At 42.1% G+C, this 23111-nt stretch overlaps 1 protein-coding gene across 2 annotated transcripts in view; it reads left to right on the top strand.

Annotated features, from left to right (window-relative positions):
- The first annotated feature begins 2179 nt into the window (after positions 1-2179).
- LOC111244251 (cell adhesion molecule Dscam1-like) overlaps positions 2180-23111 on the top strand; it is a 131497-nt gene continuing 110565 nt past the window's right edge. Inside the window, exons 1-2 of one of the 2 annotated variants that reach the window (XM_086986360.1) lie at positions 2180-2401; positions 3097-4218. In XM_086986360.1, coding sequence (XP_086842486.1) covers positions 4176-4218 — 43 coding nt within the window. In that variant the 5' untranslated portion in view covers positions 2180-2401; positions 3097-4175. Of the gene's footprint in view, positions 2402-2602; positions 4219-23111 lie in introns of both variants that reach the window. The other variant, XM_086986354.1, reaches the window with a different exon arrangement.

Raw genomic sequence — 23111 nt, 5'->3', positions numbered from 1 at the left:
ACATTAGCTACAACCCAAGATGGTAAGCATAACCAACGTTAAATCGAAACGCAGCCACCTAGGATACCTACGGAATAACGAACGCAATATTCAATGAAGGACATAATCATGCTTATGGGACAGCTTGATGGTACCGGCTACTGGGTCTAATCGGCTTTATGGCATACTAAATAGCAAAGTATATCAGAAAGCTCAACTACCTTCGAAATTTCGGTTGATTCGAGGAGAGGGGGGTTTGGGAAGAGATAAGAAAGGCGACCCCTTTCACGAAGAACCACAACAAATTATCTGTGAAACAGCGGAAGGTGGAATCATGGAACGACTGTGATTTTAGAAAAAAATAACGCAAATACTGGCTCGATCAGCCATCTTGCGGAGGAGATCGGAATGGCTTGAGAAGTCGCCCAGAAAACCTCTATTGGTTGTTATCCAAAGGATTTTTCTAAGTACACTACAAATTAGCTTACGCGATAGGTATACGTATGTGTACAGCTTGGCCGTCAGAATCAATCTAGAATTGAAAATATAACATTTTACTAATATACCAGAAGGGAGATTGTTCATAACTGAAGAAGTTCTGTGGTACTTACTTCTGGTTGTTAATTTACAGCAAATTCTGTTTATTAAAGCCCTTCGAACCAACCGTTTGCTTATTTCAAGCAATGGTATAAGCTTTTTCAACGGCAACCCTGTATTCTATAGTATATGCCATGAAAAACAGTTCTCGTTCCGTTTATATACAGTTTTCTCATGCCACATTTCGCATAGGTGATCTATGCTGTGTCTGCGTAGATTTTCGTGATTCAGCGAATAATAGGAGTCTTTGTCAACATGCTTAATGTACGCGGGCTTAAACTAGTAGATAGTTTGTCCACTTACCTATTGCATGTCATAAAAAATCAATGACGGCAACTGCAACTTTTAGATGAGGAAAAGTGGCTAATCACAGTATGTGTAAATGACGGATAAGAGTTCCCCAGAATTTTTCAATTATCAAAGTATAATATTGACCCTTTTGGTGAAAGTAATTTTATCACAACGAGCAGTTAAATCTCTGGCCAAACTGGGTTAAGATTTACTCAGGTTCAATTTCGAACTTAAGAAAGTCAGTATGTGTTTCAAGGAAATGTATTACACATGTACCTTCAAAGTATACCTCTTGATTAATTTCTTGTATTTAAAGTTAACTATCTCGATTAATTATGTTCCTATGTGCACAGAAAAAGCATCCACGACGCTCCGTTTCATTCAGTGTAAGTTACATTTACGGCAGCAGTCATATGTCTTTCGAATTAACGAACCTCGTAAGCTTACCGTGGTTATCGGTCTCCGTCAGTCATATCATTCGTTTTGTCCAAACCGCCTACTAATAGTATATTACTCAGTGTCATTATGTGGGTCTAAATTATACATCCAGTATTCTTTATGGATTCGCTATTTTTTTCGACGTCAGTTGTCCCACTTCTACGCTACAATTGCGCGTATCCCGCAGATTCTGCAGTATTCAATAGAACAGCGCTTACTGTCTTATAAGCGTTGTTTAGTGCGGCTTCAAGGATAATAGTTTTGTAGTTCTCTAGACCTCGGTCTACCGCGTAAGTCTGGCTTTATGACTCTCTACCTATTTTGCCAGCAGGTCGACCTACCATTCAATGGTTCAACTCCAACCTCACTGTCCAGCTCTTATGCACTTGCATCCGGTCATCTCGAGCAGCTCTCTTCCATGATGCTCTACTGATGACGAAGGTGCTAGCGTTCACGAGCTCCGAGCTTCACTCCCATTCATTGCCGCGGCTAGTGCATTGTCAGGCTTCCAGATACTCTTGCTCTTGTTGCTTACCCAAGGGGTGCGTCCCGCTTTTCCGAAAACCGAACCGATTCGGCTGCTCCCTCAGATCGACTAGTGCATGCCCCCGATCTATGTCTTTGTGGAAACTCTGTATAGAGAACGCCTGCTGAGGACTAGCCAGTATACTATCACTAACATAGCACTGCTCAGTGCCCTGGCGAACCCAGCTCCAATGCCACTAAAGTTTTGCGAACCATCCGCCAGGCGCCGCCACCTCCCCCCATAGCGCGCGCGCATCTCATTGGCCCCTCTCCCAGGTCGAGGTCCCTTTCCCTTCAGAACAACGTGCAGGATTCAGCTTGCATCAGCGCGAGGATCTTCAGTGCGACGAACACCTTGACATGGGACTGCGTTGCGTAGAATTGTGAACCCTGGCACCCCTGGTGGTGTCGATGCCTCGCAGAACCGGAGGGTGGTGATTGTTTCGCCAGGATGCCACAAGAAGAAAAGAGAAACGTGTGAGAGGGACCCAATCGTACACGCCGTCGTTTTTCGCGTGTCATTTAAACATGACTTCAATATGTACATCGACTACTGGTGTTCCGTAGAAAGGTAAACAATTGTCAGCAGTTTGGCCTGATACAGCCTATAATTTTCGCGCTTATAATATATATATAGTTAAAATAAAAATATATAGCGTCAACATAATATAATGATAATAGCTATGTGTGCCAATCAGCTGTACCGTGTTTGTGTGGTGCAAGATATATCCAAGTGTTCAGCCAGGTTTTGCCCGTTTGTGTGTGCGTGCAGGTGTTATCTAATGGGAAAGATGTATTAAGAATATAAACCGGCAATCCTTTACCGTACGTGTACACTCCAGCCCTCGTTAGAAGCAAGTGAGGCTAGCTTATATCTTAATGCAGCCTAAATAAGCAGGCACATATCGGCTTGTGCTGCATTTCCGTATACTGTATACCGTGATTATCAAAGGAAAGCAATTAGCGTACCAAATAATAATAATGTTAGCGGATCCTACGGTGCCGCCGTGGCTTTTCAAGGCAGAGGCGCACAAACCTCATGTGAATAAATAGAGCAGCGCCGGCCGTTAGCCGCGAAAATCTCAACACGAACAAAAAAAAAAAGGAGCACCGATCACCCGTTGATAGCCATTAAGTACTACTAACAACAATATAATAGGCTAATCATTACTGCTATAAATAGATCTCGGCAGACGCAAAAATTAGCCTTCGAAGCACTTCATTGATATATAAACAATATTAATAATAACACATGAATGTTTATAGACCGCCACGATCGGTGTCACATGTCCGAAGAGAATGCTGTTTGTCGACTTCAGCTGTGTTGCGATTGTGAGCTGCCCTGGAACAAACAGAGTACGCGGTCGCCACAATCTGCATCCGTTAATAGCGACGTCAGCAGGAGCACGATACGGTGCGGCGACGGCGTTCTCCTGTGATACTCACAACATTGGTCACCGTAAGAGCAAGGTGCTGCCTGCACAGACCGCAAAAACGCAGAAAATCAATGCAGCAGCTACCCTGAAACGAGGCCCGACGAATAGGTTGCTCAAATATCTCACAGCTGGTGCTAAAATTCATCTTCAGCATTGCAAACGCACTAGTGACAACGACGCGACCGTGGACGTAACTGCCGAAAAGGTATTGGAAGTTCGAAAAACTAAAATTAATGACGCCAGTGGTGATAACAGTCGGCGATCACTAGCTTCATATCTTGCGTTCCTTGGATATCGTCTTTGTCCGTTGTATACTGCAAACAGAACAGTCCAATGACTATCTAAATAGATCCCGATAACAACAACAACAACGTATAATGATGCCACGTAGATTGACGATTTGATGCATAAACAAGTCAACTCAATAAAACGATGCTCCTATACAATATGTCACTTAATTATCAAGCGGAATAACATTCGAGACAAAGATGGACGACCTGAAGGCATTCCTGAAAATGAATAATGGCGTCTAAAATAGGCAGACCAGCTTCTCACCGAGCTGTGCTACCTTTACTGGCGCTGCGGTGAAATGCAGCGCTCCAATTGGTTCGACACTGGACCGCGGATGTTGGCACCGAAAGCAAACCTACTAAAATCTGCCCTTGAAGGCGAGGAACGAGCGTGTTGTGCAAAGGTGGCGTAAGGTTGATGAGAAATTTCTGTTAGTTATTGTAGTGTTGTACCTAGTTTGTGCATGTGTAAGTGAAGCCAGAAGGGAAGTTGTGTGAGAAACGTATGAACGTTGTATAAGTTAAATGCTATAGGTGTTGTGGAGGGATTCGCTTCGTATCGTCGTCTTTTGTTCTCTGTTCTAAGAACAACTGCTGCCTGAACTCCAAGAAAGACAAGATGACAAACTTATTGCTCTTCGCATCCTCACTGCTATACATAGGTAAGTGCGTGAAAATCAACCGGGAGTGTAAACAATAGTTACGAAGGTAGCATTGATTTAACCGACGCAAAAATTCGAGACCGGCGTAGAGTTTCTGCGAATGTATTAGGGAAATATACCGCAAAATGATCAAACAATTGCGAAAACTCTTCATGCTTACGTGTATAACAAAGTCGTTTTTTGCAAAAAATCACGGAAGTACACGAAAAAAGAACTTACATTTTCTTCAGTCAGAGCATAACAGCTGAGAAACTCAGCAGACTTGACTTCGCATCCAAAAAGACAACTGTTAACCATTTTCGGCCATCAACACCGTACATTAGGAAAGGCATTCTTATTTTTTCCTATTTTTAAGGCATAACTTTTTAACAGTAATTAGAAAAACGAAATAGGTACATGGGAACTTCTAACTTCAGGTAAAAACTGTAAATATTACAAACAAACGACTTAGCCGCCGCGTCAAAAAAACTTTTTCGCTCTGCTGCGAGCGAACATTGCAAAAACAACACCAGTGAAACTTATTAACTACATTCAGAAAGCAAGAGCCTCCTCAAAAGTCTCCCCATCTAAATTACGGGGATCCATCCTTTCATCTTGTTCAGCCGTGTATTAACAAGGTCGCTACTTTCCGAGAACGAAAATGCTTCAGAGGTTTAATTCAGAGAATCGGAGCAGTGACGAGGGAACTTCGCGCTACGAGCAGATAGTGAATAAATCGATACTCCGATTTTGTCCTCTCTACCCGCTCGGCCTTCTCGCACTTCATTTAAAAGGTGTAGCCTGATAATGAGTTCATGATATAACATGTCCATGTACGCATAAAGTTGGACACTATACCATGATTAACTTGTGAGTGCGCTAAGTTTAGCACCGTATCTATTATAGTGCAGATACTTCCTGAATGAAGTACGCTAACCGTTGTACAACAAATACCGTTGAGTCACGAAAATTGCCAACAAAACAAACTTGTTACGTAGTGTTTCTAAGCATCTAAATGGAACAAGCTTATCTTAGCAATTTGTAAACAGTTACTTATCATTCACTTATTATTTTTTAATCTCATATTCAAAAACGCATAATAATTAGCCTACCAGAGCCAAATCGAAAGATCCAAATGAGAAAACGTAAGTTAAATTAGCCTTTCTCGAGTCTCTGTTTGCTCGAAAAGTATTTTTTTTTGTATGTCTCACAAAACGTCCCTGTGGATTAGTAGAAATTTCCAGCACTAGCGCCTATCGGCGAAAAGTTTTAGCATAGATGTATGTACACTCGAAACGAGAAGAGACGTAACACCTTAGATTCTGGTTTAGTATTTCAAGACTGTTTAAAAGAGCGTATTGACTAGAACATATAAAATCATTTTCCATTGAAGCTTAACTAATTAACGAAAATTAGTGTATACGTTACCTTTTAACGAAGAGAGATAATAAGATCCTTCTTTGTTTTCTCCATGTGCATACATTGATGACATAGCCTTTCGACGGCCTATTACCCTATTATTTATTACTGACGAATCATAGAGGCATTCTCTATAGGGGCAAATCATCATTAACGATAACTGCTTGACGTGTTTTGTACCAATGATTTCTCAAAATCTATTGGCTCTTAGCGTACCGCATGGAATATCAGAACCGACGGTTACAGAATACCGACGGTTGTGAGGTTTCAGCTATTATACAAGAATATACGTGCATCTACAATACATTGCTATTAGAAAAATACCAATATATATATATATGTTTAAGATGCGATCATACGAAAAGTGATCTTTTAAGCTAGATCTTTTGAGTTATCAAACTTGGTTCTGCTTCATCTTCTATCACGTAACAGAGTATGCATAGAGGTTGCTTTAAAAAATAGGCCAGCTTGCGGCCTGACGAGGCACAAGTAAAATCGTTGCGAAATAAACCTATAAATTAGACGTGCTTGGTGTTATGCATTGCCAGTTATGTTTTGTATAGTTAATAGTTTGTAGTTGATTACGTAAGGCTGGACTAACTCTAGCACAGCCGCTTTGACATCAGGTCTGGGGGAGAAACAAGGAGCTTACTGTGTGGATTTGTGCTCCAGTTGAAAAGAGATCATATACCGATATGATTATATACTGCTGGGTGATTAGGAATACTTTCACTATATAAGTGGTCTACCCAATTTTTGTGTGGGATTTGTGTTTTGTTGTACGAAAGAATTTGTATTGTCAAGCACACGAAATCACATACGATAAAGTTTATTACCGATAGAAATATGATAATAAAATAAATTTGTTAATTATGTGTGTCTAGCTCATCACTAATTATTATTACCTTGTATTCATTACAGAAAATGCGGAATAAAAACAAAACCGTTAAAATTACTAAATTAACAAAACACATACTCAAGAAAAAATATATCTCAACATTTTTCTATAATTAAATAGAAAATACAGACATTTTTGCACGCCTGTTAGATCTTCGCCACCTCGCAGGGGGATCGGCTAAAACATGAATGAATCTGTATCTTTGGTCTATCTACACATAATAAAAATCCTATCTCACGCATCCGTTCGAGGTAGATACACAGGTCTCGCATAAATATATTTGTGTATATGATGAGGCTAAAGTAGGTTTACAATTCTACATAAAAACATACGCTATTCCATATCTAGACTTACATCTGTCTCCGCTGTGAAAGTATTTTTGCATCATGTTGTATGTGTATATATATATATATATATACGGCACTGAAATTGGGACAGGTTATGACGGTTCATTTGTTATGACGGTAATGTGTTCATCCGCCATTGTTGGTACTACGGAAAACAAGAATTTAGCCTTGGTGGAATACAATGCCGTGGAAATTTCTATGACGCAAATTGAGAGATCCTCTGTTGGTCTTGCATTCAAAGGGTCCAGAAAGTCATCTGTGATAAATCCGAATCTTTGATGCAGAAAACGGTGGCCGTTGCCGAGGGAAAAGTATTAATTATCTATTTATAAACTTACCTATGTCTTTTCCATTCATTGAATTGCTTTGTCGCCTTGAGCTTTTTGCTTTATTGGGATTTCCGATTTACAATTAGCCCAAGGTTTAATTCATGTTGGAACTTATTGTATGTAACGTATTTAAATGATACCAACAAGTTTATACCAACTAATATCGCTTGACATACAGTATTTGTCAAAGGTGTATTGACGGGTAAAAAACAATATTTTAAGAATGAATTGTGAGTCGTTTAGATTCTGAATTAAGTTGTAATAGTGGAGAGTAATAAGTGTGTTGGGTAAACGTGACGCCAGTAAAGACACTTTTAGCACGTGTAAAAAAATCATTGGTATATCTTTTTGTATTTAGGCAGAGTCTTAGAAACATAGCGTAAGAAAAGCCCCAATTTAGGTGTCGTAGCTTTATATATATGTGTATGTATATCCTTGCATATAAGTGGCATGTCCCCTGTACGGGGTTCCGTATTGTTCGCGGGCCAACGCGGTAGCGCTCTGCGGTTAGAGCTTGCGTACTTATTTGCATAAGAAAGCAACACTGCCGGGCCGCTTACCTAGACGTCATCGCTACCGCCAAGGTCTCGAAGTACATGTGCCGGCGGCACTCTAGCTATCGCATATCTTACAATCCCCTTTCCCGACCGGCTGGTCGTCCGGTGCAACCGGAAAACCCATTTTCCCGCTCCGGACAGAACCGCAGGTATCAGATGGCAGCTAAGCCACACTCTTCGGTTCGCTATGAGTGAATTTATTTCCCAGACTCTAACAGAAAACAGACTGAAGTCTAGTGGATAAGTGATTCCCCGATCAAATCTATGAATATGATATGATAGCATATATCATAGACGGGACTTGTTTCTTGAGATTTCAGCGAAACGTTACGCGCAGCAGGGATGTACCTGCATTATATTTTCGCTTGGAGATGGCTTGCATGTGATATCATTATTATTATTATTATTTATTATTACCATAGTGTGCTAGAAATCTAATTATTATGACCGATCAGTAGCGGCACAGTTCTATTGGAAGAACAATATGGCGATATTTTGTGGTCATCAGACTGCATTTACCTATCTAGGACTATAGCATACGTCTGAAAATGGATATAGTGGCTTTAAATTTTGATCTATGTCGTAGTGAAGCACAACTTTTAAGTAAATTGCGCAAGATCTTTGGATATATTTAACAGGGTTAAATTAGAAACACGAATTTGGAGTTCTGGCCGCGTGAATACAGCTCTTCAGTCATTGTACTATGATAAGTCGTGCGCATTTAGAATTTTTTTTTTAATGAAGAGTATCAAATAGATATAATCAAAAAAGTTTTCTGGCGACATAATCCTGTTGAGAGAAAAATTATACCGGCAGAAGATGTCGTTATGGGTGCTTATCCTTTGAATCTAGGAGCCCAAGTTTCACTCAAATTTTCAATGGAATTTAAATTCAACCTTGACAGAGTTCTTCCAATAGTGTACCCATCAAAGAAAACAACGAATTACTTTTAAAGGGATTGCTGAGGAATAGAATTTTTTTATCTCCTCCAGTTTGTTTTCGGTGGATATAAAGGGCTGCGAGCAGCGGCGCGGTTACGTACAACTCTCACGTTCCAACGTTGGCAAATTCTACTTTGGTTTTTTTCCACATAGTCTGTTGCTGCCGCTCTGGGTTACCATGGTTCTACCGCTGCCGATATACCGCCACAAGATCTACTTCTTACCGAGAAAGCCCTCTTGATCTTGTAGCAGTTTCAGCATGAGACACGGAATAGTTTTGCGAGTTCTGTTCGCGGGGTTAGAAAAGGAACTTTACTGTGTTTTATGTAAGTTAAAATCAGGCTAGACTTTACAGTACAACTCAGTTTCTTTCCCGCATGACGTCGCTTGCTATGTTGTGTGTATCTCTGTATTTACCTTCGACTAAACAATACGGAAAAGCGAAAAGTATAAGTTCAAATCAACGTTGCCTTTTAGTGGTCCTTTTTGGCCATTATTTTATTTTAGCATTGGAAAATTACACGAGACTTGCGAAGGATTCTCTAGATTTTTAAATGTGGCACCAACAGTTAGCCGAAATTTAGATTCGAATCCAGGACCAGAAGGAGCATTCATCTAAGGACATTTTCAATTATTTTTGTTTGTAATGCTCGATATTACTCGAACAAAAAAAAGACCTATTTGCTTTTACTATTAATTTAGGATTTCAGACGTTTTTAGAGAGATATGGCCTGCACTTTTCTGAGTCAAGCACTGACGGTATCGTTAAGGAATAACGTAATAGCAGCATTTGTACGTATATAGATGTGCTGTTGCTTATTGTTTAGGTAATCGGAATTAAGATTTACATTTCGCATATGCAAGCTTTCGTACATGACTGGATTTTTTTTTAATTTTAGGTTTGCTCTTGTTTCCCTTTTTAGGAGTAAGTCCTTGAAATAACCTTTTTTTTTTACGTCTTGTTGCGGAATGGGTCTTGCTGAAGTTCATTTGGGGTTTCTCTGAGAGGCCTATGATATGAAATAGCTACCATACAAGCAATTATTAGCTTCAATAATAATTCTTCATTTTTCCTTAATTTTTTATTGCTTTTCAGCTACTTACTGTTCCCCAGTTACTTATTTTCCTGATTATCAGCTTTTGGTAGTCACTGTCGCCGACGTCAAAATTTGGACCGGCGTGGTTGGTGGCTCTTTTACTCATAATTATTGTGCTAACACATTTAAGATACTGGGTATTAGCCACCAAAAACAGGCTTTTTCCCAATATACATTACAAGATTGCTTACTTATTGGCCACGTCTGGCAAAATGGTCAAATGGAAGGTAGCCTTTGATAATTTCAATGTCGAATGAATGTCGAATAATTTCAATGAACGAATTTGAATAAATCCTTTTAGGTATAAACTGAATCAACAGCACGTTGATATTGGATCTACAAACGCATGTTTACCATATCTCCTATCGTTGTGTTAAATCAGCGGTAATTTATTGGTAAAAAAAAAAAGTAGGGACCGAAACCGGGTGTAGATATGTGATTCTTGAAAATGGAGCCAGCCATCTAAAACAACACCAGAAAAACCGCATGTACAAATCGAAGCGTGTACTTGGTTCACTATATTTCGTCAGCTGGAGGTACAGCTTGAAACGTTGCACATCCATCATCAATTTAGATCTATAACACTGAAGTGTCTTATTCTATCATGAATATTATTACATAGACATCTTAACCGTGAGCTATTTTACCAGAATCAGAAGCCCATGACACATCGCCACATCATTCGAAACTTTTCGACCATTTCTCATATGCTGCCCGGCACCCTTCAAAGGTTCTAAGGAAAAACTATAACTTAATGTTAAACAACGTTGGGTAATCCAAGGGTGATAAATAGGGAGAATAAGTGGCCACTGGTCAAGTTTCGCCTCAGAAGCTCTATCGAAAAAATCAGCGCTGAGTTTTCTTGTGGCTGACCCCGCCTAAGGTATGACCTTGTCCAGTACGCCTCATGACTTCACGAGGATATTGAGGTCTTTCGATAGTGTCGGAAGACCAACATTGTCTACCACGGCCGCTATTACCTGGCAGGATTGCGGCGACGCCAGTAGCAATAGTATGGCGGTAAATTCGTTTGCGTGTAAGCTCCAGCGTACTGGCGGCGCTCCGTGCCTTACGCATATGTCTGAGTAATCTTATCCTTGCGATCAGCCTATGTAAGCTTACTCGCCCCTATCCCCTTCTTAGCCCGTGTCTGTGTGCACTGGATCTATCTATCTCTCTATGTTACGTACCCGACTATGAGCTAAAGAAGGGTCAACGGGTACGCATGTGTCCTCTCAAAGCGTTGGTATTCTTTCCTTAGCTGAAATCCCAGAGTAGCCGAGTCTGCTCTTGACTGTCCTTCTTTCCTCTAGTTAGCTGAGGATCATGAATGACTTTGTCGACGGATAGCAGCGGCCGGGTACTGGGACGCTCGTCTGCTCGACGGCTCGCGATTGCCAGTTTCGATAGAGGTAATTGCGTGGAGTCACCAGGGCGTGTCCCGCCAGGCTGTGCTCACATTCTCTTCCGCCCTTCGCCCTCCATGTCTACCCTGGAGTCTTTGGAGCTTGGCTAGATACCGCTTCCTTCCTACCGGTGAGCAAAAGCCGGCAGCAGGAAAGACCCGGCGGTTACCAGCTCAGCAAACGACCACAGCTAGTCTTCCTCAATTGTCACCCATTCGATGCGCGACGTTACGTTCGCCTACTCCCCCCCTCCCCTTACTTTCTTTTAAGGGGACTCAGCTGCATACGAGTGGCGTGCAGAGTTGATTTCAGTTCCCTGGTAGCTGACGGGTGCCCGCTTACTCGGATACACGCGCCCGATTTTGAGAGAAGGCAGCGAGGTACATGAAGAGAGAAATTACAGATGGAGTGGATTCTACTGCAACTACAGCTAGCGGTAGCCGATATATGAAGGACTTGACAACCATCCTTGCTGTCGTCGTGTTTCGTCGGGCACGTATTCACATACAATCTAGTCTTCGTGGTAACCGTGCATGTAGGTGATTTATTTTCCTCTCTTCTACTGGATGGACATGGTGATGCAGCCAGGCCAAATGAGACTGGTACAAAAACCTGGACCGAAGTTGGTAGGGCAGAGCATGCGGGACCTAGTAAGTGAACTCTTATCCATGGGATCCAGAGCCTCGCGAGCTCGCCGCAGGGTCGGCTATTGGATTCTGGCAGCTGGTGCAAGAGGCACTTAGCTTCTGGACACGCGTAGAGCCACCAACTGTGATCATGGCATTCGTATTCCTAATCTAAAACAAATTGAATACCAGAATTGCGATTAGGTCGAGCATGATACGCACAGACGGGAGACGGTCGGCTTGCTAGGCCACAAAGAGGGTCGGGTCGTGAGTCGGATCTCCCGTCACTGGAGCACTGAAGTGTTGTTGGCGGCAGCGGAGGTGCGGGCTTCCGAATTCGGGACCGTTGGGGGTATGATCGCAAGGGTCTTGCCCGGTCAGAACAGTAAAGCAGGACAGGGAGGACAATCGACAGGTCTACCAAAGCCATGAAGTGAAGGTTGACCAGACGTGAGTTTTGTGGGCGGTTAGGAACTCGCATAGCTGAAATTCAAGGTACAACAGAAACGCTTGAAATTGAGAAGTTAGATATAACTCGACAAAGCCTGGGTTTTGAAAAGAAATGGAAAGGTCAGGCAAACGACGGGTGCTGTGAGATGGTCAAGGCAGCGTCAGAAACAAGCATATGTACGCTATTTTAAACAGGGTCCAATGGACGGATTTATGGCACTGTTGAAACAATTCAAAAGGAACAAACTAAAGGAGTCAACTGCGCTTAATTTCACATAATTGGAGGAAGAAAAAAATACAGAGCTTTATGTTGATAATATTTTGAGCATTTTGTTATCTGCTGGTAACTATTCGTAACGTCTGTATTCAATAGAATATTATTATAAATAGCTTACATAAGGTTATTACGATTGGTTTTATGTGGCCTTCGGTGTTCCCTCTTTTCGTTTTAATATATAGATATGTAGGTTGAGTAGCTACGATGCTAATCTTGTACATTTTGCCAACTCTATAGCACCAGTGTCGAAAGAAACTCCAGGGCCGGAAGTTGTAAGCCACTTCAGGCATTCGAGAGCCGGCCAAGAACAAAGAAAAACCAATTTCTTTCTCGTGTAAGGTCTGCTCCCCTTAGGTTCAACTTAATTTAACCAAAAAACCGGGCTTAAATGCTTGCATGAGAAGACAGTTCTCTAGAAAATTGCTCACCGTTTATTCGTATTAGTCTGAACAATCAATTCTAGTTCTGTAAGACTACAGCTGGCATTAAACAGAGTTGAAATATGTCAGGTAATATCAATAGAAAAAATCATTTCATTCGGAAAAGAGTAGGACGGTTTAGTAAGGCCAATGATAGAGATCTGGCAGAACCTGTTGCGTCTGGGCAATCTGTTTGTCTGTCCGCCGAAAGTTGTGCGTATGTGCAGCAATATGAAAAAATCAACAACGGCAACCAGATAACTGTATCGCATCTAATTTATGCCCAATTGCCGAGTGCGGACGTCGACGCAGAGAACAAAGCCTATAAGAACTTGATTTCAGTAAAGCATCAAGGAACAACCTTGAACTTGGTACACAGTTTCTTATAAGTGTGCCTAACCGTCACCGGGATGCGTCTAGATTATGGCCAAACGTAAGATACTCGAAGAAGACGTCAGCTTAGCTTTATTTATTACCAGTTGTGAAACAAAGTAGTAACATCGACAAACTGGCTAACAGATACAATATAGGGCTGGCACAGCTCAATGGACCCTTAGTTCCTGATTATATAATCGTATATTCATGGTATACTTACTCGCTAGGTTTTGGCTATATATAGTACGTTTTACCCTGCCTGTTAAGTCACTGTTATACAGCGAAGGTTGCAGCTGTTATAGAAGCTATAGTGTGATTCAATGGTAGTAATAATCGCTAAATTTATGATCTTTTTATTTTTCATAATTCAACGTAAAGATCTTTAACAATAAACTTAGATCAAATAGAACACAGTATGTTGTATCATTCACGCATTTACTTAGCTAGTTTTATCATTTAGGAGCAACGTTGGCGTTCCCGTCATAACGACGCACCATTCGAACCTTCTATTTCATTACCCAGACGAGGGCCGACTCGTAGTTTTTTCAGGGCTATCAGGCTCATTGGAGTCATGTATGTTTCTTATGCCGTCACCGCCAACGTGACCGTCAATGACTTCGACTTTAAGCCCCATAAGGATTAAATACGCGAACGCGTTTCTATAATTAGCCTAATTTTCGAGCCGCATTATTGTCTTTTGAGGTCCTATTGAACTGACTTCGAATCGGCAAACGTATGATACGTGTATGCGAATTGCTGAAGGTATTGAATGCTCTCGCTCATTAAGGTTTGTGGATAATCCAGAAGTATGTAACGTGAGTGTATACCATAGAATCAATGGTTTGTCAATCGTTTGACGGTTGTCCGTGTTGGAAGTAAATAGTTTTCACCGGCCATTCCGATTGATCCACAGCGACCCGTTACAAACAGCATATGAATCGGCGGTAAAGTGTTAAATAAGACTTGAAGTAGCAGCGGGCCCAAGTCTCCTGCTATTCAGTCACCGTTCAGCTACTGACTGTTCAGAATCAACGTTCGATAATGCTGGGATACACTGTTCGATAGTCCATTCGGTAGGACTGTTGGTCACCAAATGGACGTGGTAATCTATTAAAAATATCGAAGCTGGGAGAAGCGACTCAGTAGTAACAGCGTATGACATATTCGTCGGCAACTTATCAACATGTTTACTCATATTGCATAACGATAAGTATCGTATACTACGTACGATGAGTATCGTACGTTTAGTACTAGTAATAATCAGGTAAAGACAGTAACGTGTTTCGCTAGACCATAGCCCTCTAATGGTCCTATGGTAACATGTGTCCCGATCAAACGTAGGGGTAGGAGATAAGGTGGTTTAGGTTCGCTACCGAGCGAGAAGAGGCTTTGGTTCGTGCAGGAAAGGGATAACGGCGTTAAGCGTCAAATCTAAAATCTTCATTTTTGAGAAAAGTTAGATCTATTATATCGTCTGATCTAATTAGCAGATCAGACGACCTTCGTATGTACATTGTACAGTGGACAGACACACGAGAAAAAGCAGGGAAATATGGGACATGTTGTGCTGACAGGTCAAAAGCTGGCTGTTAATAGACGGCAGGCCCGCAAATTATAGTGACAGATTATATATCTATTGATAGTGAAGAAATTATTACCTTTACGCCTCTCTGTTGCACCAGTTTCGTCGGACCTCGCATGCGATCTACTGGATTATTTGCTATCGGCTTACCTGATGCTTATTTGATCGATCCTGATTGCTGCCGCTAAATCACATTGGTGGATTTGTTTCTAACGTAGAAGATCGATGTGTGCTTCCGGTATTCAGTTTGAAAGAATCCGCTAAAGGCTCGATCAAACTGGCAATCTCAGTTATCGTATTATAGAGTTTATTCGCCAGATGCTGGATCGACCGCTGTTGCTTTGGGTCATTTGTTGTTGATCCCCTAAATCCGTTCTTCCTACCTTCAACGATTCCTTATTGCATTAATAAATCTGATCGATCGAACCATCAACAGAGAATGGTAAGAAACCATTAGAAGAACGTAAAAGTTACAACAGATATAAATGAGCTATTGAATTCTGTTGTAGCACGGCATGACGCCAAAACTATTACAGAAAGAACTACTTAATTGGGCTTTTCTCGCCGTTCTCTATAATTTTGCAGAAATAATCCTTTTAACTGTCATCAATAGATCGGCATAGGGTCTTCATCTTACTCGATCGAACTGGTTTGATTTCTATCAGTAGTAAAAAAATACATTACTTTAAAACAAAGATGAATATTACTTTTTCTAGGTACATTAAGAACTAAATATATCAGCTGTGTATTGCTTACGTGCAGGTCGCTCACAATCCTCAGTGAACGTTTCCTTTTATGATCGCCGTATGAATTACATTTATACCTAGTTAGTTTAGTATAATGGACGACGATACCCCAACGCGTTTATAAGGTGCCCGGCCCTGATGTCCATTAATATTGCCATTCCATCCGTGGACGTTTGCTGACAGTTAGGACATCTAGGCGGCATTCGTCTGGGGAATCGATATGCGTTGCACATACCTGCAAGCGTGGCATATATTATAAATTAGGATACGGCCCGCGCATCTCTGACATAGCCGACAATTGGATAGGTGATATGAAGGTATGCTGTGATGGACTCACAAACGATCATAGGGTTAGATTATTTTGTGGTCCATCGATGATACTAAGTGTCATCCGGCCTAGGAAGTCAGGCAGTGATTGGATACCGCTAACTGGTTCCGGACATCCGCTTGCCAAGAGGAATGATCCTAAATAAACTGAGGCTGTACCTACGGAAAAAAGAAGACCTTTAACAAACGCTGCAATTTTTGCCCACAATTTGGCTGGCTCCCAGGTTACGTGTATCCCTCTGCATGCTTCGACAGTAGGTGGGTTAATTTAGCAGAAATCCAACTTTATCATGTCATTTTATTGCGTAGGATTTTCATACGCTTCTCTATTTCTCGCCGAACGACCCTTCATCCGTGCCACAGCACACCAATGGACGGCGCTAGTAGGTTTGTGACATTTGCTTTATTGCTTCTTAGACTTTGTTTCGTCCAGATAGAACGATCCATAGACAACCCACAAGTGCACGGGTCCACAAAAGACAGACTAGCCCTGTATTCTTCCTTACTTTTATGCTAGTTCCATGTTCACCAAACTCGTTTTTTTTCAATAGAGGGGCATCAATACTATGAATATTAAGCTTAAAATATCTTTTTGAAATTCGCGATAGGTGATCTTAATAGCTACGTATTACAAACTGTTGAGATCTGTTGCCATTATGGCTACATTCTGCTGCAGGTTCATAGACCGTTCGCCTAATTTTCGTAGCACTGCGATGGCCACATCTTGGTCTATTAAACTGAAAAAAGTGTCGGAAGCCAGCTGCCTAAAATGATACTTAATGGCTTAAGTGCTTGGCACTTAAGCTTAAAAAAAAAAAAAAAAAAGCTTAAAAAAAGCAAATGCCAAGCATGAAACTCCGAATTTGATCTGAATCGTCTATCCAGTCATCTCAGTATCACAGCTCTCAGGCTAACTCCTATTACTATTATACGGCAAATCGCGCAACATCTGCAATTTGTTTGAGACAAATATTATCATCAGCTGTCCGTTGTTCGTAGTGTCGAACTAGTACTTACTCGACGTCCCCATCACACGGTCTCCAACTCCTTCAAAAACGCTAGTGCGATGCCTCAATATATCGCGGAGACCCCAAAGAACGAATATTTTTTTCAACCTACAATTATTATTTTTCAATTACAATTACTGCAGCATTATTTGTGCTAGCAAATTTCTTTCCGCTATCTTTAGTAGAGGCGAAACCGCGTCGCTGTCAAGCAAGACTCAATGTGTCTTCGCGCGAGTGTGCTTGTGCGTAATATGATTTGGTACCGGTGTATCTAGAACAACATCACCCAATCTGGGCTTTGTTATGTTGCCGCCCACGTCTTCCCGTTTCACAGATGTCTTCTGTCAACTAACTCCAGGTAACGACAACCACAACCGTGGTACGATGACGGAGTGCGTCCAGCTTTACCCCACGTTTTACGTTCTCGTTGTTTGCTCGAGCGGTAGAGACGGAGAAAAGTTGGAGAGTTCGATTCTACGACAGTTTCCTTCGGCATTGTCCAAGAAAGAAAGGAAGGAAAGAAGGCTGACTATGTCTAACGACGAATGGAGCTCCGTAGTTGTGTTTCGCTCGTCGTGGGGCACCTTGTATGAGTTCCATACGTGGCAACTGGTCGATCGGTGAGATCTCAGCGTTTGCGGGGTCTGCTGCCCAATAATGTTAGCAACATCGCAATGGGTGTTTGCTCATGCTCAGCAACACTAACACGCCCACGAGGCAGCTCGGACAGCGAGTACGGCTGCATATATCAATACCGGTAGAACAATAGCTACCAGTAGTGATTCTGCAGACGCAACAGAATTTCGTCCGAAACCAGCGTGCCAACCCTATAACCAGTGTACCAACCCTATAGGTATACACGTGCATTGACCCACCTCAACACTCATGTGAGAGCGATGCAGGTAATCAATGTAGACAACGGAAATGCCAGTCTGCGAAGGTCTCTGCTAACTATGCGGCGTCCCTGGAACACTTGGCCTTTGTACTGAGCCGCATGTTCGTATCGAAAGTGACATCGTATTCTGCTCACAATTACGGTCGTGTTTTTAAGAGTATGTGGTAAATTGTGCTAAAAAGAGATATAATAACATTTACGCATCGAACTTCGTTTCCTCTTTTCTAAAGAAGTACGTGCGAGTTCTATTATTATACCAGAGTACGCCGCAGTGTGCTCTTATATTTAGATGTTTCTATTCACTGCCATTATATGCAACAAATGGAAGAAAAGATACAGGCGTTATATCGGCCTGTGTAAGAACAAAGTAATGTGATTAATTTTCGGCAATTCGAAGCGAACATTTAACCAACCCTTCGTCTGCATTTCCGCTTGAACCGCTAGGCTTGTATGAACTATCGATAGCAATTGACTTGCGCCGCTCAGGTTGTTCAAATACATTGCCACATATTTTATCGCCTTATTCTACGTCAGAGACCGTTACGTGAAAGACTTATCGAGCTGGATGAAGAGCCACAGGCTGTAGTCACTTTTATGGACATTCACTACGATTATGCTGCGTCGAATATTACAGACACATTTAGACGCTTCAAAGAGCCCCGCTGCAAGTAGCAGTTGATCGTGAGTTACTAGATCCTGCCTAACGTCGACCCAGGCATTGATAACCCTGTCGCAAGAAGTTATCCGATCTCTGCTTTTCCCCCAATAGAAAACCCGTCGTTGACTCCATTAGCTCAATATAGATGAGACACTTACACATATTGAGGCGTTGTACGTCCGTTTTCGTAAAAACGAAAAGATTCCTTACAGATACAATAGTAAAGCTCTTTGTTTCTCGACAGTAGTAAATATGTTGTCTGGTGATCTTAGATGTATATACGCGTCTACATACTGACCGTATCCGTTTTGTACCACCGTTCAGCAATAAATTATAGCCCCCCTTCATCTTTCAGTTCGTTAACATCTACCACTAGCAGACAATGGTCGATAATTATCCATTGTCAATGCAATGCTCTCCGTTCTCGCACCCTGCCCCCTATACGTATAATCAGGCGAAATATATCGCACTTCGAGATTTTTCTCTTTAGCCAGGTAAGACAGGACAACTAGTTACTAGTATATAGCGGCCGATTTTTCCTGCTGCTTAAACCTGCACTCTAAATCAGGTCGGCGGACACATCTTTCGCTTCGGCTGCGTTCTTTGTCTCTCTGCCGTCTTTCCCGGCATCAGCACAGCCTCTCCACCATATTTCCCCAAAGTTCATCGTTGGAAAAGTACCTCAATGAGCTTGTTTGCCAAACAAGCTCTCTCTATGTACGCAGAGAACATGGTTGACCGTATTGTCTGGTGCTTCTCCCGTTCCCCTTCCCGCGTGCGTTTTCTTCGTCCGTTTTCGGTCTTCTCCGGTTCCACTGGCTTCCTCTGTGGCCGATGACTTGCCATGTTTGCTAATTTTCCTTTTTCGCTGATACGTTCGTTTTAGCTCCCATCTTTGATCAGCAAATGTCGACACGGCGCGTATATCTCTATTTGGTCTTCATCTAGCCCAGTTCGACACAGATCCGCTTACCAGCCATAAGCTAATGCAGGCCCCAAAACGCACGAGAGGCCGCCACACCGGGCAAAGACCAAGCCATTGACGGGACGATTGGTGACGATTATCTGCTGCGAACGCCCGTACAGGCTGATGCTTATGCTGCCGAGGCAATGGACAGAACGGAGGCATATGGCAAAGCTGCTGCTAATCGTAATGATTCTTTGTGCTCGGTTAGCACTTTGCCTTCGATGTGGAACACGCAACTCCTGTGTCGGAACAATCGAACCAAACAGAGCTCCAGCCACGTTTTTCCGACCTCACCCCGGGAGCCCCCAAAGTTTGGGAGTTCACCGGGGCTCGCGGATCGCTGGGAATGAAAGTATCTTACTCGTGCTGATGCGACCACTGTTATTGCTTCATTAGCGAAATCTGGGGTATCGTGACTCTCCATTCGCTTTTCGCTAATGTTTCTAGTTGGTGGTTTCTCAGACTGTTGTTGGCTGGACTTGATAAAGCAAAATTAGTTGCTCTGCTGGCAATGGTTCACATAATGAGTTATGCAAGTCGCTATATGTTGTCTAAACGTCTCGTTGATTTTAAAATAGTAGCAGGGAATATAGGAGCTTTGCAGCTTGCCCGCAGAGGCTTTTAGATGCTACAGACCACTAATAAGAATAGATTCTGAACTCCCTCTGGACCCTAAGCCTACCACAAGGCTTCGTAGGTAATGATCAAGTGACAATTTTGCGTAGAACAGACTCATAAAAATCGATTTCTAAATAAACATATATACATTCTGCGTATAGCTTTGTGCGTCGTTAAGTTAATTGAACGCTACAATAGATCTATGCGTATATATATATATATATATATATATATATATATGTACATTCGTGTCCTATCAATTGTTACAAGGACATCGCCGGTGTAAGGATCTTCAATAAGGGTTGATACGCCGATCTTGCTATAAAAATTGAAAAATGGCCGTTTAGCTCATGATTTGAAAGCTCGTAGGGTTACAGTTGAATCTAGAATCGAGTTTTTTTTTAGTACTTTTTCTTTTGTGCAGTTTGATGCCGTTTATTTCAGGACCTATAGAAAACTTCAAATAGATATAGACGCAAAAGAATTTCTTTTGTTTCCCCAAAAAGTACCCCATGATAAGCGACTCGTTGCTGCACCGTCAATAGCATAGTTCCATCTACAAGACAAAAAAAGCCTCCCGATCAGAGTGCCCAATGCAAAGAGGTACTTTATTTTGAATTTTTTTTGCACATTTACTTTACTTGCAGCCATTAGCCTTTGCTGTGTCACATGAATGTCCTTTACGTCACATGTCGTAGTCAGCGCCGTCATCCAAGCCAATTTTTGTATACCGCATGATGTATCTGAAACGAGCTTCGCGAGCGATGTTTAGATTCAATTTTTTGCAACAGGTAAAAACCGACACAAGAACGGAAATGATGGCAAATAAAGTTGCAGAAAACAATTAAATATTGCCCAGCACCTAGCGTTAGAAAAGGTGAAGTTAGCGAAAAATTTCCCGCCTATACATAAATGTACATCCGATCACATCCCTATCATCGATGAAGCTACCGCACCTTACATGGTGGCTGATCCATATTTTCCTATTTCAATACCTAATGTAATATTATAGTATAAGGACCTAGGTACATGGGAGTGTACATAACGTCTATCTTCAATTTCACAAAAAAAAAGCTCGTCTTCATCAGGTTATCGGCCAGAACAGTCGATTTTCTCCCTTGGCTCGCCATAACGAATCGCAAAGGTTGTAGCTTCGATTGTACCAAACCCCGCTGTCGTCATCATTGCATTTCATTGCAACATTATCTAACTCAAACGGGTACAGCACTCAATTCGGTAAAGGAGGTGCCCAATGGGACGCCGAAGATAAGGTCCCAAAAATTCATTGCCTGCGTCACAGTGATCGAAACAGACCTAGCCAAGAGTCCAGACAGCCAATAGCTTTTTGAACAAGCAGAGGTCCCGTTAGAGTACTAAGAGCCACATTGCCTACTTCTCTTCCAAGCAGCTGGCTTCGACAAGATGGGTATATGGGCATATCGTCTACCATATATCAAGTTGAGGGGTGACGACGGCAGCAGACCAACAGAGGCCGTACGAGCAGCAGTAAAGGTGAGACGCTATCTTACTTGCTGCTGCTCGACTTCTAATGGTCAAAGCTCACGCCGATATCTACCTACCGAGACGTGCTCGCTGACGGACGGCAGTGCTAGTTTGGTTGCTGGCCCGTCAATCTTGGCGCTTGCGGTTCGCTTCGCATGGCACCAGCCACGAGTCAAGCCTAGGCCAAAACCCCATTTTACCCCCCATTTCCCTTCCCCTTGCCTCACCCTATTTTTCTCAGTAACCCCAGCCTGGTCGTAAGTGGAACTGGCAGATTACGCTCAGGAGCAGTGCTGCTGCTTCCCGCAGAAAGGAAACGGCACCGGTGATATCAATGACGGCCAAAAATGGTGACCACGACGTTGTTGAGCTAGTAAAGTCCTCCCCATCCACGCAAACAAAATTTAGAAATGGAAGAAGTTGGAACCGCTGCGCACGACGCTGAGATAATGATCGCAATAGAGAGAGCTTTGTTATGTAGCGGATTGAATGAGTGATGAGACGTAGATCAGCTACGAGCCGATAGACGAGTTACATTGGATTATTTGCGTTGATTTAAGAAGAACATCATCATTTTTTTACTAAAAAACTTGCACCCCTGAAGGTTGAAATTTATTGATAGAAACAATAGATTTTGCATAGCGTTTTTGTCGGATAGGGCTGATGCAACGAAAAGGCTGGCCCTTTATTAAGTGCTTGTATCACGTTTAGGCTATATAAACGTAATTAAAAATTATTCATATCGTTTTCTTTACATAAAGCGAGAGGCAGCCGTGGAATTTGTCTGACTGTCGGAACTATGCCGTATCATAGATTAGCCCGTAAGCTCTAATTTGTTGTGTTTCCTAAAGGGAAATTTGAATGTGACTAAAGTATGGGCATTTACGTATTCGATTTCAAGTAAGACTTCTATAATGGAACTCGATTGAAAGACAAGCCGATTTCCTTCCTTCGATTAAATCAGCGTTGAGCGCGTCTATTTAATTTCGACAATGCTTACGCGTATGTACAGATGTACTAAGCTAGAATACTATCCTTGTATATTGAATTTCGATAGGCACTAATCAGAAAAGAGTCTTCGTTGAATACTTCAGCTATGCAGCTCGTGAGCGCAGAATAGGCCGCTACACGGTTCGGACATCGATAGAGACAGTAGTGCTCTGAAAATGTCGAAATATTTCTATTTCAAATATATGCCAATGCCATCGTAGTGGTACGCTGAAGCGAAGGCCAAAAAAATGCAAGGCAAAAAATAAAATTGATCAACTCGACTCTTTCTGTTGCTTGGCCGGACCAATTTTGGTCGGGTCTTCCATAGGGCCTGTGAACTGTCAGCTTCAATCTCTAAAGCAATCGGCGCGGTGCGTCCGTGGACGCAATTTGCCATTTGCCATTCTCCTCGAGCAGACCATTTTTCTCTCCAGCAGGCTCGTAGCTAGCCCCGTTTTTCAATGGGAAGTTTTGCAGTTA

This window comes from Varroa destructor, unplaced genomic scaffold, assembly GCF_002443255.2.
Source record: "Varroa destructor unplaced genomic scaffold, Vdes_3.0 BEIS01000001.1, whole genome shotgun sequence".
Lineage (NCBI taxonomy): Eukaryota > Metazoa > Arthropoda > Arachnida > Mesostigmata > Varroidae > Varroa > Varroa destructor.
This window is presented reverse-complemented; position numbering and strand designations above follow the sequence as displayed.